Consider the following 18,706-nt stretch of genomic DNA (forward strand, 5'->3'; position numbering starts at 1 on the left):
AAACAACAACTCTTAACCATGCGTTACGATAAGAGTAAATTTCCATACACGCCTGAGTTCGCCTGGCATTTGTTTGAGAAATATCACAGTATTGTCCAATATTATCGGGAAAGACAGCTCATTGACACTATTTTAACCTGCTTTCCGGAAGAAGACTATCGATTACTAAGAGTGGTTCCCGCAAAATCTGTGCAGGATGTATTAATTAGGCACGCGAACATCAAAGCTGGAGAAGGCGCTAAGCATAACAGAGTCAGTTATCGCTCCCATAATAAATCAGATAATGGGCGCTCGTCGAAAGCATTCAATGTTTGTCTTGCTCAGATGACTCAACATACTGCAGACAACAGTACTCATAGTAATAATTACAGTTTTTAGTCCAAAAGAAGAAACTGGGGAAATTATGCACGAAGACCATCGGACAATAACCAACGTAGAAGAGTTCAGTTTTCGGAAGACCAAAGTTGCCAAACTAATGAAAGTCTTCCACTATCTGAAGATTTAAGATTAGTAGCTAACCGATCTGAAGAACGCGGTGACAACTTACTAACTTCGTAAAAGTGTGGAACAACCGTTCATAGGAAGGGTAAACGGTTGCAGGTAATGGTTAAAACACATTCCCTCTCTTCTTCGGTTAAAAAAAGTTCATAAATACTTCGACGGTTATGTAGGCCCGTACGTGGTGCATAAAATACTGCGCAATTGTACTGCCATTAAAACTTTGCAGGGAGAGCAATGGGCAACTACGAATTTTAAGAATTTAAAGAACAGTAAATATGAATTTTTCAATTAAAATTTTAAATAAGAGCTTGTAAATAGTGAATCCTATGTTACTAATATTACTGTTATAAAATTGTTCTTCAGTTGTTAAATTCTATAAACGTATTCGTTCTTGAAAGGTCAATAGAGACGAATGTAGGACGCTGGTGAATTAAGAAGGTGAAAATTTTATGTTTGTTCTATCCGGATCATAAAATTTTTCCGTTGGAGCCGGGGAATTGTAACGATCTGAAAACCAATCTTTCCAAAACTGATTTTTATTTAATCATTTATTTTAATTTAAAACATAATTTTCTGTTGGATGCTTGCAATCAGATTCTGAACATTTTTTCGTACGCATTGTGATTATTGATTATTTTATTTTATTGTAAATACTTATTTATTTAATTTTAAGCTTGCGTACTAATTTTAATATGTTACTATCAATTTGCGAAGCAAATTTTATTAAAACGAGTCGATGAATTAAAGCTTTCCGGGACACTAAATAAATCACTGGGCGGAAAGTGCTTTAAATTCTGTATACATGCATATTTTTATATTTTTCTTAATATTAATCGATTGATGACTACAACAATTCCTACTTAAAAACAAAGTTAATAAATATAAAAACGAATTAATTTGACGTTTAAAGCAATTTTAAGTGTTCTTTAGTCGAACTGCCATAAAATATTGAAAACCATATTCTTTTTATGCAGTAAATAAATACAAACGTTAAGATGTGCTTGTGTAATATCGTTGAGATATAGAATATTATGGATTGCTAAGAGCTTAGCTCGCCTACTTTCGTATCCTAGATGATGTCAAATAAATTTACTAAGTTAGAATTTTGTATGAAATAATTAATTAACAAATATATTGCTTTTTCTGAATCTAGCAAAGCTAATATTACAGTTTATGTTCAAAGACGAGACGGATGTTTTCTGATATTTATTCTTAGCCATTGTTCTATAAAGCTCCGCAGTTATGTACAAGTACGTCACCGTTTTAAAGTAATGAATGAATTAATATAATAGAAACGAGTGAAGTATATACGTCGAAGTCTTGATATTAAATGAAATAATCTAGGTACTTGCTGTAAGAAGTAAAATGGTGCTAAGGAACTGATGTATCCTATAATCCGGATCGTTTGAAAACAGACAACTCTGGTATAGCGCTTGTATCCAGGTATTAAAAATAAACGTTATCTCTGGAACTGAGATTTGTAATCTGTATGGCTACTGTAATGTTAGTTAAATGCTGAAAATCTGTTTCCCCGCTTGATATCCGGACCTGCTCGACTGGTGATAAAGGGAATGAAAGTCCGAAATACAAATTGTATAAAACAAGTTAAGTATTTTTAGGCAACGAATGATTGTTACCATAGAATAGGGGTTATTGAGAATGTAGAGAGAGAACCCACAAGTATTTGAGTAATATTTTCTTCGAAACTTCACAGATAATGTTATTTTGAAGTAATATAAAATCTTATGAAGTGCTTATATTTATTGATTAAATATACGCACTTCTCTAGGTAAAGATAAATATTTTTTTATACAAGAAACATTTATACTAGACTTATTCCCACACACAAAATGAGGTATTGAGCAAAATACAATTGAAAAACTTTAACAGCGATACTGTTATTTATGTCATCAGGGGAATTCATCACGGAAACATTAAAATACTATGAAAAATACAACTAATATAACGAAATAATATTATGACCACATTAACTTATATGCAGACGATTAATATATCTAAATTAGTATGCTGTAACACAATTACCAGCAACTTTGAACAACGTTGGTATAACAATTTTTAAGAGTTTATAATTGTAACTGTGGCAATCCATTTAGAGTTTTGGTCATTTTATTTATTTTTTCCATTGTAATACATGATGGGATATAAATTATTTAAGAGCAAATGGCGAACATCGTAGTAATTTCACACAATTGCAAGGATAATAAGTTTTGCATCTTCATTATGATTTTGTAATAAATATTTTTCGCATTTAAGTGGAAGAGCATTTGTTTGAAATATTATTGTAGCCATTCAGCTAAACAATAGCACTTTGTATGCATTCTAAGGTAAAATGTGTCAAGATTTATTTGCCATGTATTTCGCATCTCTGTATTTCTTTACTACCTCATATACACCTTTTAAAATGGACTAAACTGAATTAAACCTGAAATTTGTGACATATGTAAGCTCAGATCCAACAGTATTAAGTATCACTAATTTTTATCCCTCTTTAATTACTGTCCGATCTTACTCTCCTGGTAGTAACTGTCGAGAATCTGATTTTAGACAGCGAGAAGAGAGAAAATTATTTTTTAATATTTTTCCGAAAATGACTTTTAAATATTTTTTCGGAATAACGCACGAAAATAAATCTTTGCAAAGATGGATAATACATTCATATAGTATACCACAGCATGCTTATTTTTGTCAGTAATAAGAATGATACTAATTATAATACTGGAATCTTAATTTGGAATACATCTTTTATTCTTCTTTGTATTGAAAGTGGTTCCGTATTTTTATGCTATGTGTCACCTGTTGGTATATCTTGTATATTTCAAGTTGCAGAAACAAGAAGTACAGTAGATCAGAATAAGAGCGCTAACTTCCGGCGCAAGGGATACCTGGTTCAATCTCAGGCGATGCGAGTTTATGATGGATAACAGTATATCTGTTGGTTTACTGTTTCCCCCCACATTCTTATTCCACCAATTAATTCTTAATTATTAAATTTTCTTAATTAGTCATTTACCTTTAGCCTAAACGACATAGATATGAGAAGTTAAATTAGAATTTCAGATGCATTATTTTTTTCCATTAAATGATTCTTTGCAATGTGTGCATGTTATTTAACAGTGTGATGTCCCTCGTGGCTATGTGAATAGGATACTTGTCTTTAGCGCAGGAGGCCCGAGTTCGATTTCCAGACGAAGATCATATGATTCAGGTTCCACTTCAAGATGTAGGACCATGCCATATGTAAGCGAGGAGGTAAAAGCAACGCTAAACTCGAATCCGTTCCAATCCAATGCTATTTAATTATCTGTGAATACACTACATTAACATACTAAAGGTTGTTTCCTTATTATCAAATCTTGTGAAATATAAATGGATAAATAAATGAATGAAGTATTACTTCTTTATTATTAGATTGATATCATATTACATAATTGAATATAGTATTATTCTGTAGGATCCGTGACAGTACTAGAGAAAAGAATAACATTGTTCTCTTTCTCCACGATGAAGTTGACGAATGGACGATCTGCTTTAAAAATTGCAGATCTTGGAGCCATAATGAAATAGAACGTCGCTGGAAAAATAAAAAAAGAAAACTTCATTAGTAGAATCACTAGCTTATGTCTGATCAAGCTGGAAAGATGCTATCTCGTTTATTTAAATTTCGGAACAAATAGCGAAAGAACAAAAAAAATATTGTTACTTCTAATCTCCTCCTTTTCTACAGAGTTCATGGAAAAATTAGAATTATATGGCTGTAATTGGCGTAGTTAGATGACTATGGATACTAAAATTAACATCAATGTTCACTTGCAGACGTCAATCAATATTCACCGGATATAAGGCACTATAACTGCTTTAGAGAATAAGAAGAAATAGTTCTTTGATGCACGCATACCATCGTGATTAGGAAAGGTGAAGTTCGCTTTTTGGGACATAGGTGTCGGCAGAAGATTATTCTGGAAACCGTTTCTTTCATGCTCAAAGTGGAAGTAAAGAATTAAAAAATAATTATTTCAAATTAAAAAAAAATCTGATGAAGAATCTCTATTTACTAAGTAAATATATTACTTCATTAGGTAAAGACATTATAAAAAGCACGACACATTATTTCGTCCTCAATAATTTCCCCATTTCACCAACAGACGGAAAGATGTTGAAAAATATTTTTTTTGGCATGTATGAGCAATGAAATAAGGAAATTCTTTGAAATCTCGAATTCGATTTTTTCACAATCATCATATTTTCAATCTCGAAAGTAAAAAATCATACTGAAAAACTTTACCATGACGTTATTAGCTTACACGTAGCTTTTTTCTAATATGAACTGTATTTGGAATCCGACTTTATAAAAGGTAAGAGAAGGAGGAAGACAAGTACATTCAAATTCATTTTGAGTTTCTGCTAACTTGTTTGTTTCTAAATAAACAAACAGATCAATCAAAATGTTTACTATTGAATTTGCTTTTTAAACTAATACACGCTCAATAAGTAATAAAGAGGAAAATGTCTTAGTTCACGATACTTTATTGTTATTGTGAATAGATTTACCAGGTTTCTGTAAATCTCTCATGAGCAAGCCGACAAATAAAGAAAGATAAACCAAACATATAGTAATAGACAGAGAATCAAAAATGTTTACTACATCGTCATAATGGGCCTTATGCAGAGTCGTTTTGACGTTTGATTAATGCCCTACTACGGGTTTGACTAACGTATGGTTATCAAAATTGTATTCAGAGTCTCTGATTAGGACGTAGTAGTTGACGAAGTTAATCACATGTGACTCATTAATCTAGAGTAGAGGATACCCTTTTAGCCACGGTTTATCTTGTGCGACACAACATTTCGGATTTCATGCATTTTCATGTTTACAGACTACGCATGCGCACATCTACTTTTCCGTAGTTGCCACATTTATTTTTCTCACCCAATGCATTAAGGTTATGTTAGTTAATCATACCAAAATCACCTGTTTAGTTGTATTCAAAGTAGACTCTGAATACAAAAAAGTACACTTTCCTTAGTATGCCGCTAACTAGTCTGTGACTAAACCTACATTAACAAATTCTCTCTGAATACCGCCCAATATGTTCACACTTGAGCCGTAAAAACAAAGGAATGGCCGCAGTTCTAGTCACACAACACGCCAGCACATACCATCATATGTGAGATTAAAGGAAACTTCATTCATTTCAACAAAAGATGCTGATGACAACTTTTGCCTGTAAACATTTCTTTCTGAATAAGCTTCATCCGAAGAGCACAAATAACACAAAACCTTACAAAGTTTTTGTTAAATTAAACATTTCATTTATTTTTCTTAAAACAATTCTATTAGATACCTACCAATATATATGTTATTTAATAATACATGAATACAACACATTAAGCTATCTTATCTTATTGTCAATTTTTGTGAAACTCAAATAAATAAATAAATAAATAGTGTTATATCTTTATTATCAAATTGATATTATACTGCACAATGTAATATAGCATCATTCTTCAGAAAATATGAAAGTACTAGAAAAAAGAATAACTCCGCTCTCTTCCCCCACGATGAAGTTGAGGAATGGACGATTTGCTTTAAAATTTAAAGCTACCAATTTTGAGAATGATACATTTGAGAAAAGAAAACGAACTTGATTAGCATAATGAAATGTCCATGTTTGATCTTGCCCTCAAGACCTTAACCTAACACTCGGAACCACTAACCAAAGAACAACGTAAAGAGTGTTAGTTCAATCACCTCTCTGTCTAAAGAACATATGGAAAAGTTAATATTATGATGTAGTGGTTCTGGGTATATTACCATGGATATTAAAATGATCTCATGAAACATTTATTGACCTGTATACGTCAATTAACATTCACACAATGGAAGGTACCTTAACATCTTAAGGGAACCGCGGTGGCTCAGCGGTAGAGCGTTCAACTCTGGTGCATGGGATCTCTGGTTTGATCCGAGCTCGCGTCAAGTGAACTTTGTGGTGGACAAATACCGTGTGCGTGGGATTTCTCGGGGTTCTTCCGTTTCCTTCCACTTTCTTTATTCCACTATTTCATTTATTTCTCATTATTACCGTCTCCTTTAGCCTAGCCGGCATAATCGTGGGACGTAAAACTCAAAGATTTCATTTCAATTTTATAACATCTTAAGATATCAAGAAACCAGCTCTTTGATTTCAGTATAACATCATAAGATCAGGCAAAGCGAAGTTTATATTTTCGGACATGGAATTGGCAGGAGAAAAGAAAAAAAGCTGGGTCTAGAGTATTCTGTTATATTTCTTCCGAAGTTCAAAGATAATGTTATTTTGAAATAGTATAAAATCTTATGAAGTGTTTATATCTATAGACTAAATATACACACATCACTACATAAAAAGAAATTAAAAAAAAACATTGAACTATAATTGATCCTCTAGACTTAATTTCACACACAAAATGAGGTATTTAGAAAAATACAAATGAATAATTTTAGTAGCGGTACTCTTATTATTGTCTCATCACTGGAATCCATCACGGAAACATTAAAACACTATGAAAACACAACTAATATAACGTAACAATATTACGGACACATTGATTTGATTCCAGATCATAACATGATTAAAACATGTAGTTTAACACGTTGTCATACAAATATCAGTAACTCTGAACAATATTTGATAGAACACAAACATTTTTCATAGTTGTAACTATGACAATCCATTTGGTGTTGAGGTCGTTTTATTTATTTCTTCATTGTAATACATGAGGGATTATAAATGATTAAAGAACAGAGAGCAAACATTGTAGCATTTTCACGCAATTACAACAATAATAAACACGTTTTGCATCTTTTCTTTATTATGTTTACAGACATTGTTGCCCTGAATGTTGGATTTGAATGTAGATCAAGAAATATTTGATTTACAGTTACGTCACAGTTCTCCTCAAGACTGGTAGGCAAAATCAAACCTATAAACGCATTTAGTTCAATAGCATCCATTTCTTTCCAGCTAATTATTTTTTTCTTGTGTAATACGTCTACCCTCTAAATTTGTACACAATATTATCTCGTCGAGCAGGTTAGGAGTAGTGAATACAGGGTTTGACCCAGGAGTTCCCGGAATGATGTTTTGTTGTTGACGCTGGCTGACGGTGTGGAGCTTTGGGCGGAGAAGTTGGTGGAGGATCTAAACTTGGAAACGAGACCAGTATCAGTCGCCTGCGGGAAGTTGTTGGGCCAAGGTCACGTTCCGCGCAGAGGTATCTACTGCACCCTCGTCGAGCAAAAAATGGACCAGTTTTTAGAGCAGCGTTATGCAATCAAATTTTGTGTGAAACTGGGTAAAAACGGGATGGTGACGGTCGAAATGCTTCGGAAAGACTACGGTGACAGGGCGATGAAAACAAGCCAAACTTTCATACGGCACAAGCAGTTTCCGGAAGGTCGGGAGTCCGTCAACGACGAAGACCGCTCGGGACGCTCGTCGACATTACAAACGGGCGGGTCGTGGCAAAAAATGCGTCAAGTTTTGGACAATGACCGACGATTAAGTGTTCGGATGATTGCAGAGGAGTTTGGAATACCTAAAAAAAGCACGTTCATCGCATTTTAACGGAGGATCTTCAAAGGAGGAAAGTTTGCGCGAAAATGGTGCCAAAAGTCCTGACGAGTAAGACGAAGAAGCAGTATTTGTTGCAGTGCCATTTATTGCATGAACGCTACGAAACAGACCCAGAATTTTTGGACAGAGTGAAAACAGGAGACGAGATGTGGATTTTTCTGCAGGGTACTCGACGAGGTTGCAGTAGATACCTCTGAGCTTGACCTTGCCTCAGCAATTGCCTGCAGGCGACTGATATCGGTCTCGTTTCCAAGCTTAGATCCCCCACCAACTTCTCCGCCCGAAGCTCTCCCCATCAGCCAGCGTTGCCAACTACAAAAACTTATTCCGGGAATTTCTGTGAGAAACCTTGTATATCCAATGCATATTTCAATGACGAAGCAGTAACATTTCTCGCTAGTCCTAGGACGCTCTTTATCATGTTACATTTACGCGTTTGTGAGCTCTTGGGCGGATCATCACTTCTGTGGCAAGAATGTAAATCAATATACTGCGCCATGTCCTCTGAATTACTACAATCATCTTCGCCATCACTTAGCAATAGTTCGTCCATTATTTCTTTCTCCGTAGGGCCACTCATATTCTAAAGATAAACACTGCAAAAGTTACGTGTGCTAAGGATTATGAGAAACATTTGCTATTACTCGACGATTAGTCACAACGCACTCTCGAAAGCAAAAGTAAAGTTCTCGTGGTCTTCTTCTTGGTTTTATTGTCCTTCTTCTTCTTCTTCGTGTTCCTTTTCTTCTTCAATATTCTTACTTTTGTAAGAGCATCATATACCTATTGTTACACAAATCTAGCAAGTATACAACTTCTGATATGCCATTACAAATTAGTGGTCAAATTGACCCCCAAAACGTAAGCTCGTAGTAAATGGAGAAAATAAACTCTACCCTTCTCCATCTTAAAATGAATTTGGTAATAAATGATAGAATACTCCTATACGATGTCACAAAAAAAAAACCATTATGAAAGAGTAAAACTTAAGTAGCTCAAGAAGAAAATAGGCAGGTGGACCAATTTGACCCCCCAGGCATATTATATCTAAGGGCTAGAGTCCAATTTTAGACACTGAGAAGAGGGAATGTTATCTGTTAATATTTTTCTCAAAATGCCAGACAAACATTTTCACGAAATCACGCACGAGAATAAACCTTTGCAAAGGTAGGTAATTCATTTATATTCATATACATACAAAACAAAATGATTACTTTTGTCATTACTAATATTTACAATATTTGAATGTTAAGTTGGAATAGTTCTCTTATTAACCTTTGTGTTGAAAGTGGTTCCGTACTTTTATACTAAATACCAACTGATGATATACAGTATCTTGTATATTTCAAGTTGCAGAAACAAGAGGTACAGTATCTCAGAGGAAGAGCGTTCACTTCCGGCGCAAGGGATCCCTGGTTCAATCTCAGGTGATGCGAGTTTATGATGGATAACAGTCTGTCCATGGGGCTTGTGTTTGCTCCCACATTCTTATTCTACTAATTAATTCTTCATCATTCATTTCAATTAATTAAACATCCGCCTTTAGCCTAAATGGTATAAATTGGGGCTTTAAATTACAAATTTTATTTCATTTTCCTTATTCGTTTCTATTAGATGGTTCCTTTTAATGTCCGCATGTTATTTAATAGTGTGATATTCCCCGTAGCTATGTGGATAGTGTATTTGTCTTTGGTACCGGAGATTCGAGTTCGATTTCAAGCCGAAGATGGTGTGATTCAGGTTCCACGTTAAAATGTGGATTCTTCTCTCATGTAGCTTCGCCGATAAACTCAAACCCATTGCAATCCAATCCAATTTAATAATGCGTGAACATACCATAATAACAGACTAAGCTTTGTTTCCTTATTGGAAAATCTTGTGAAATTTTAATGAATAAATAAATGAATAAAGTGTTATTTTTTAATTATCAGATTGACGTCATATTGCATATCAGAAAATAGCGTTATTCCGTAGGAGCTCTGACAGTACTAGAGAAAAGAATAACTCCGCTCTCTTCCTCCACGATGAAGTTGACAAATGGAGGATATGCTTTAAAAACTGAAGATCTTGGATGCATTGATGCTGCAAAACCGCCTACCACCGCTGCAAAATGTGAGAAAAGAACTTGATTAGTAGAAAAACTAGTTTACTGTATATGTGATCCTGTTCGGAAGGTTGTACCCTGTTTATTTAATACTTGTAATAAATACCAAAGAACATGGAAAAAAATTGTTAGTTCTGATTGCCTGTGTATCTATAGAGCATCTGGAAAAATGAAAATTATATAGCTATGGTTGTTGCATTTAAATCACTATGTATACTAAAATTAACGCTAATGTTCTCTTGTACACTGTTGAGTTCAGTCGAATAATAAAAATTCTGTTTAAAATATTTGTAAATAAAATCTCCATCTTAAAGAAGGTAAGATAAATAGCTTTAAAAGGTTTGCCAGTTGCCCTTGGTTTCTCTGTAGCGGGAAATTCTCATACTTCCCGCTGCATGGCGCTAGTTGTGCCTGTAGCATCAGTTAGGAGTGCACCTTGCGAGCGGCGTATTGCTGCAGGTAATCGCAATGAGTGTAGTTCATTAATAGTTTGGTGTGAACTTATAATATGGAATTGTGAAACAAAATTGTGTTAATACAGTGAAATGAAGTAGTGAGAATTTATTTACATTGTTGTTTAATGGAGATTTGGTAAAATCTAACCACTAAATTAATATTCTTTAAAAATAAGCTTTGAGACGAAAGTGAGAAAAGAAAGAACAGAAAATGAGTAATTTATTCTGGTTTGTATGGTAGATTTAAGTTTCTTTTGGGTATAGTTATACATATGTTTCATGTTTCGTGTTATCTGGCCTTGAAAGAAAGAAAAATAAAAGGAATGAGAAACTATTTTGGATTGGCTTATGCCTTTTGATTTAACTTCAATACATGGGCTGGTTTGGCTGTTTGATAACCTGTTTGACATAATACTTTTTCATCTATTAAATCATTCGCAGCAAACCGTAGAGAAAAAAAGAAAAGAAAATAATAGGTTTAATTAAATGGTATTTTGAGTGTTTAAGAACCTATTCCCTTATTGTTCTTTATTCTGGGGATTTTATACTCCTTTTGTTCTCTGTCAAACAAATCCTGAAAAAAAAGCTAAAAGCATATTATTACTTAATATTGAGATTAATTGAACAAACTTAAGAGAAGTCGAATGTTATTTCAACTTTCATTTATATTTCTTGTTATTGGATCTACTTATAATAAAGTTTGTTATCTGTTTTGGGAAATAGGTTTTGTTGAATTGCCACTATAACTGGTAACCTGCTATTCTGCTTCCAAACCAACGGACTCACTCGACGTATTACCGTTAATTTTTCGTATTGGTTGTTTTGTGTTTGGTAGTTTTCGATTTAATTCTTAAATTCTAAAATACGTAAGGTGGCAAAACAACTAGTTCTGAGAATTTCCGGGTGCATAATTATATATGTGTGTTTATGACGCAACACATATATAATTAATAAAATAACCTGTAACAACACCAATGCTATGGTGTGTATCTTACAATTTTGTAGGCCTACTATGTTACAGAGACAAAAATTTGGGTAGAAAAATTAAATGTTAATGTACCTATTGCAACGGTTATGGCAGGTTGCTAATAACTTAAAATGGACAGTCATAAGAATGGCATAAGTATATGGGAGGAGAATAAGCTGTAGTGAAGGACAGAAGGCAGTGAGTTATAAAATTCGCAATTATAGAAATTGTGTTTGTATGTACTTCTGTAAGTCTCTTGCCCCGTGACCCAGTTTTGAAGAAAATAAGTAAAATGGCTCAATTTAATGATAGGAGGGCTGGTTTTGTATATGAAAATGATCAGTATAGTTTGAGTAGCGATGAATGTTTCGGATATCATTATGAGAATCCTTTATTTGGAACTGAGGCTCGTAGTGGACCGAATAATGAGTGTGCTTCTCCAAATATGGGAAGCGGAGCTCCGAATATACGAGAGGGTGGTAGGACAATAAAAGTGTCTCCACTAACCCATAATTTCCGATTTAATTTTTCGAAGCATGTTTAGGACAGCATGTATAAGGTCTTAATGGAAGAAATTAATAATCTACCAGTAATTGATGGCTCAAATACGGAGTTAACCTTTAAATTTCTGATACGATTAGACACTTTTCTCAGGGGACAGGATTTTCCATTGGATTTAGTACTTATCGCCTGTATTTCTTGTACAAAAGGGGAAATTCAGGAGATGGTGCAATCTCTAGTGGAGGTTCTCTCTCATGGGGGAGAGTTTGTAGAAGAATTATGCTACGTTTCATCTCAACTATAGCTAGAACTCAGTACATGAAACTTTATTTCTACACTACTATGAATGAAGAAGAGACACTTTATGAATTTATTGGTTCTAAATTATCCATTAACAACGTCCTTCATATGAATTTTGATGAAAATACTATCTGTAGACTTATTGTGAATATGGTTACTCGTCAAACGCATGAATTTTTAGTGAAGCATGGACTTCCTACTACTTTTGAAAATTTATTAAACTTAGCAGCTAGATATGATCCCTTATATCGTATAAAACAGATTATTATAGGTTACGGAACCGAACTACCGGGGACAAACGAGACCAGGTACCATTCCGGAAACCTTACCATATGCTAAATTCGCGTAGTATGCATAGCAAGTAGTACAGTTACCAAAACGAAAATGTTATGTTAACCAACCTTGTTCTCAATATTTAGGTCATAAAGGAGACTCAACTAGTGGATTACAAATGAGTGTAAACTATCAGGGATCACAATGAATTTCTTTTTCGTTTGGAAATACGAGAAAATTTAGAAATTCTTATTATAATTATAATAGTTCCAATAGAGTACAGGGTGCTCAATCCCAACCACTGTTTAATGTAAATAAAAAGAAAATTGGAGATTCTATTGAAGCTAGTATTTCTCTATCACATGGAAAATTGTTAAAAAATTTAATTTCTGTATTAATATATATTAATGGTAAAGCTGTTTCTGGTTTAATTGATACCGGTAGTGGTAAGCTATTTTCAACATTTACGAACTACGTGTCATTTGAAAGTGGAGAATATGAACTTACAAACCACGGGTCTTGGAAACAGTCACATTTCTGTTGAACAAAGAGTGCATATATTTATTTTCGAATGGGACGTCAGCAGTTTTCTGAACTATTTTATATTATTGACTCTGAAGATTTTGATATCCTATTGGGAAACTGTTTTCACACCAAATACAATGCTATCATAGACATTTCTAATAATATATATAGAGTACAAAATAGAAGATTAAGCGTTCCTATGCAGGATACCTCTTAGTTATCTACGGAAACTTCTCGCTCTTATCTGTTTACTTCTAGGGGAGAGGATAGTGGGAGGCAATCACCACGCAACCAATCTTCGCTGAAAGCATCATCTTCCCCTAGTACTTCAACGACGAATTATCCACAACAGCCTGGTTTTCTGGAAACTGCTGCAGTAACGTCCAAGGGAGTCGTTCCTAATGAGCCAGACCTGGAGTTGGAGGTTTATTATGATCATTTAGTTCTTCAGCCTGAAGGAATATCCCGGGAGGAAATACAAGGTAATTATAAGGTTTCTCCTGAACTTCTAAAGTTGGGTCCCAGTTTACAGATGTATGTTAATGATGAACTTTTAGATAATTATAAGGATGCAATTACTGAAAGAATTGGTCGTGTTAAAAATTTTGAACATCGAATAGAATTAACTGATAAAACTCCAATTAGGCAACAATCTTACCAACTTCCTACATTTAAACAGAAAGAGTTAGAACAATATATTGAACAGTTTGAAAAAGATGATATAGTAGAAAGGGTAGAATTTTCCCTTTTTACTTCCCCTTGCTTTTTGGTTAAAAACTCAGATAATAGTAAACGTTTGGTCGTGGCTTATGAAGAAATTAACAAACGAGGGGTAGTGAATAACTTTCCGTTTCCTAACATGGAGAACGTTATTTCCAGCATTTCTAATCATACTTTTTTCAGTAAAATCGACCTCCGTTCTTTTTTTCAATTGACCTTGGCAAAAGACAGTCGTCCCTATACGGCCTTTGTTACAAAAATAAAATCTATCAATTCAAGGTCTGTCCTATGGGATTTTTGAATAGTCCTTTTGTATTGAGTACTTTAATGAGATGGTACTTGATGGGTTAATTGATAAAAATCTAGATATATTCTATGACGGTATTCTCCTGATTAGTTCTGATGTACAAAGAAATAAGAAATTATTATAGAAAGTTCTCATTTGAGAAAATGGAGAATAACCATTTCTCCTATGAAAACATTTCTATTTCAGCATTCTATTAAGTATTTAGGGTTTCGATTTAAAAGAAGGATCTAGGAGTATTGATTCTGAAAGAATTAAGGCAATTCAGGATATAACAAATCCTAAAAATCGCAAAGGTGTTAATAAAATCTGTTCATTTTTCCTTTTATTCTAAATTTGTTCGAAATTATTCTGAATTAATTGCTCCATTACAGGAATTACGTTCTCCTAAGAAAGTATTTAAGTGGACTAAAGAACATGATATAGCTCTTCAAAAATTAAAGATAAATTTTGTGAACACAGTTTTCAAGGTTCCTCATATGAATTTTATCTTTATTTTCCATTCGGATAGTAGTTTGCGTCATTTTTCAGGAGTTCTAAGTCAGTATGACGAACAAAGTAACTTAAGACCTATTGCTATGTTTTCGAAGGCTATTCCACAAGCTGATTGGAGTAAGAATATGTACGAATTGGAACTAAAAGCTTTAACCCTTTGCTTAGAACGGTTTGAGTACTATTTATTTAATTCATTTGTTGTGTACAGCGATAGTAAAAGTTTGTTTTGGCTTTTAACTAGTCATAAACGTCAACGGCGATATGGAACACTTTTATAAAAACTCGCTCGTTTTAGATTTAGAATAGCTCACATCAGGACGAAGGTAAATTGTATAGCTGATTTTCTCATCCGTGTAAGAAATCATCTAGAATTCTACACCAAAGATGAAGATACAGTAGAGGTTATTAAAGATCATGGTAAAAGTGTAAATGTATCTTTTGTAAATTTTTGGAAGCATCCTGATCTCAGTGTTTCCATAAAAGATCAACAAAGGAAAGACCCACAGCTGAAGGAAATTATTACCAAACTAGAAAATAAACAGAAGGTAAGAGGTTATAAATTGCAAAATAATATCTTATTAAAACAAACGAAAGGTAAATCTGGACAAGGTTTCAAAGCCGTAGTAACTTCTTCATTAAAAACTCCATTCTTGAGTACTCCCACAATTCCTTGGTACCGGCAGGTCACATGGGAATAAAGAAGACAATAAATAAAGTGTCTTTGCGCTTTACATGGCCATCAATGTATTCGGATATTAAGAATTATGTAAACGTTTGTGATGTATGTCAGAAATGCAAGGATAAAACCACTAAAACTATGGGTAATTATTATATAGAACAGTTAAACATCCTAATTATATTTGGCATATTGATGTGGCTGGCCGACTGCCTAATAGTTCAGGTTATGAGTATATTCTGATTGTAACTGTTTCGTTCAGTAGATTTGTTTTTAGAACCTTTGAGACAATTAAATTCTAAAACAATTTGTAATAAACTGTTAGATTTATGACTGAGATATGGTTTTCCAGGTTCTGTGTTACACGACGGAGCTTCTTACTTTGAATCAGATTATTCACTCAGTTTTTATATTCTTATGTTATACAGGATGTGAGATTACCCCCCTTATAATCCTCCGAATAGAGCTGAAGGGACCGTAAGGTCAGTGAAGAATTTAATTCGTGCGTATGTTGATAAATTACAGAGAAAATGGGCCCAATTGTTATCTAAACTGACGTTCACTATCAACATTAGCATGAACGAGAATACTGGTTTTTCGCCCAGTGAAATTTATATGGGTAGAAAATTTTATCTTCCGTTAGATATCAAGTGGTTGTTAGATCTAGAAATTCTTGATGAAGATCAGAATAAGGAAGAGAATTTGTTACCTAAGTAATAATATTCATAATGCCTGAAAAAGACGGGAGAAAATCTATTCTCAGAAACATATCGCAGTCAATATACATATTGGCGATCTTGTTTTGGTTAAAAGAATGATGAAATTTTCTGTAGAAAAACACTTTAACCCCAAAATATCACCCCTTGGGATGACCCTTTTGTTGTATTAAGTAAACATACTCAATAAACATTGTTTGCCTAGAGAATGTAGAAAATCCTACTATTAAGTTGAACCGTCACGTTTGTTTTTGTAAACCTTATAATGTTTCTCAAAATGCTCAAGTTGATAATGTTTGAATTCTCTTTAAAAATCACTTATCTTTGATGAGATATTCCAGTTATGATTATTGTTTTCTGTATAATGATGTTTTAATTCTTGTTGTGTTTGTTTTAATTTTGTTTTTTCTGCAGGAAAACTTTCACGATTCTTAGGAACTGAGAGGTATAGTAGAGCTTCTCATCATCATCTGTGTACGTCGAGTTGTTGTATGTAAAAGGAAAGTTTTTGTATGTAAGTTTAAGAAAGTTTGTAAGAGGAATAACCATATAATTTGGAAGATCATTGGTAATGTACAATATTTTTATTATTCTCCTGTTACTTGTTCATTGTTTCTGGAAAGAGAAAATTCTTAGCCCTCCGGGTGGGAGGAATTTTGTGTTGCGTTCAGTCGAATAATAAAAATTCTGTTCAAAATTGTTTGTAAATAAAATCTCCATCTTAAAGACGGTAAGAGGAATAGCTTTAAAAGGTTTGCCAGTTGCTCTTGGTTTCTCTGTCGCGGGAAGTTCTCATACTTCCCGCTGCATGGCGCTTGTTGTGCCTGTATGCACCTGTTAGGTGTGAAGCTTGCGAGCGGCGTATTGCTGCAGGTAGTCGCAATGGGTGTAGTTCATTAATAGTTTGATGCGACCTTATAGTATGGAATTGTGAAACGAAATTGTGTTAATACAGTGAAATGAAGTAGTGAGAATTTACTCACATTATTGGTTAATGTAGATTTGGTAAAACCTAACCACTAAATTAATATTCTTTAAAAATAAGCTTTGAGACGAAAGTGAGAAAAGAAAGAACAGAAAATGAGTGATTTATTCTGGTTTGTATGGTAGATTTAAGTTTGTTTTGGGTATAGTTATACATATGTTTCATGTTTCGTGTTATCTGGTCTTGAAAGAAAGAAAAATAAAAGGAGTGAGAAACTATTTTGGATTGGCTTATGCCTTTTGATTTAACTTCAATACATGGGCTGGTTTTGCTGTTTGATAACCTGTTTGACATAATACTTTTTCATCTATTAAATCATTCGCAGCAAACCGTAGAGAAAAAAAATAAATTAATAGGTTTAATTAAATGGTATTTTGAGTGTTTAAGAACCTATTCCTTTATTGTTCTTTATTCTGAGGATTTTATACTCCTTTTGTTTTCTGTCAATCAGATCTTGGGAGAAAAGGTAAAAGCAAATTGTTACTTACTATTGAGATTAATCGAACAGACTTAAGTAAGTGGAATGTTATTTCAATTTTCATATATATTTCTTGTTATTGAATCTACATATGTTACAATAAAGTTCGTTATCTGTTTTGGGAAAAGAGGTTTTGTTGAATTGATACTATAACTGGGAAACTGCTATACTGCTTCCAAACCAACGGACTCACTCGACGTATTACCGTTAATTTTCCGTATTGGTTGTTTTGTATTTGGTAGTTTTGGATTTAATTTATTAATTCTAAAATACTTAAGGTGGCAAAACAACTAGTACTGAGAATTTCTGGGTGCATAATTATATATGTGTGTTTATTACGCAACAACACGTCGATTAACATTCACCCGATATAAGGCTTTATAACTCCTTAGGGAAGCATATCGCTCCTTTTGATGGGTAAATATTGTCAAAAATCAAATTTGCAAGGTTTCTAATAAAATCTTACGCCTTTGGTGCACCATAAGTCCTACTCTGACGAGATTATGAAGGGCACATAATTTTTTGCATTCAGTGGAGCTCAAAATGCTAAGGTCATATATTTAGGTAGGGAAGTACTGGACCAAAGCATGAATGATAAACTAATAATTTGACCGTTTTAAAAAATGACATATACAAGTCCATATTATACTTACTAACATGAGTATATAGGACCATTTCGCAATCTTACCTTGATGTTAGAATCATAGTTTGACAGTTGTGTATAAGAGCATCTTGTTTTATTATGTGGGCATATCTTAATAAATCCTGTAATTGATATAGGTTCACATCTAGGTCAATTTATTCTTGAAGCTATGATTTTTGATGGCTAATTGAAATCATTTTAGAAGAGTCATAACTTTGGAAGATATTGGTGGTTTATATTGTCCCATGTTTCCTTCTAAAATTCTGTACATTGGAATACTTATTATGCCACATGGATTGCTTGATATGCCCCATATTTTTAAATTTATATCCTTGCTAATTTCTGATTCATTAACTTTATTTAATTTATTGACGATGAGGAATTTTGAGAGGTGAAAAAGTTATTTTCGCTAAAATGTGATTGGTG

General features: G+C 33.5%; 1 protein-coding gene across 1 annotated transcript in view; it reads right to left on the minus strand.

The window, feature by feature from the left end:
• Window positions 1-3,962: 3,962 nt before the first annotated feature.
• The window catches only part of LOC145685021 (leukocyte elastase inhibitor-like), an 86,888-nt gene continuing 72,144 nt past the window's right edge, over window positions 3,963-18,706 (minus strand). Inside the window, exon 9 of the mRNA XM_081757362.1 lies at window positions 3,963-4,093. Coding sequence (XP_081613488.1) covers window positions 3,963-4,093 — 131 coding nt within the window. The remainder of the gene's footprint in view (window positions 4,094-18,706) is intronic.

The sequence above is a fragment of the Thermobia domestica genome, chromosome 5 (assembly GCF_964235325.1).
Source record: "Thermobia domestica chromosome 5, izTheDome1.hap1.1, whole genome shotgun sequence".
NCBI classification, from domain to species: domain Eukaryota; kingdom Metazoa; phylum Arthropoda; class Insecta; order Zygentoma; family Lepismatidae; genus Thermobia; species Thermobia domestica.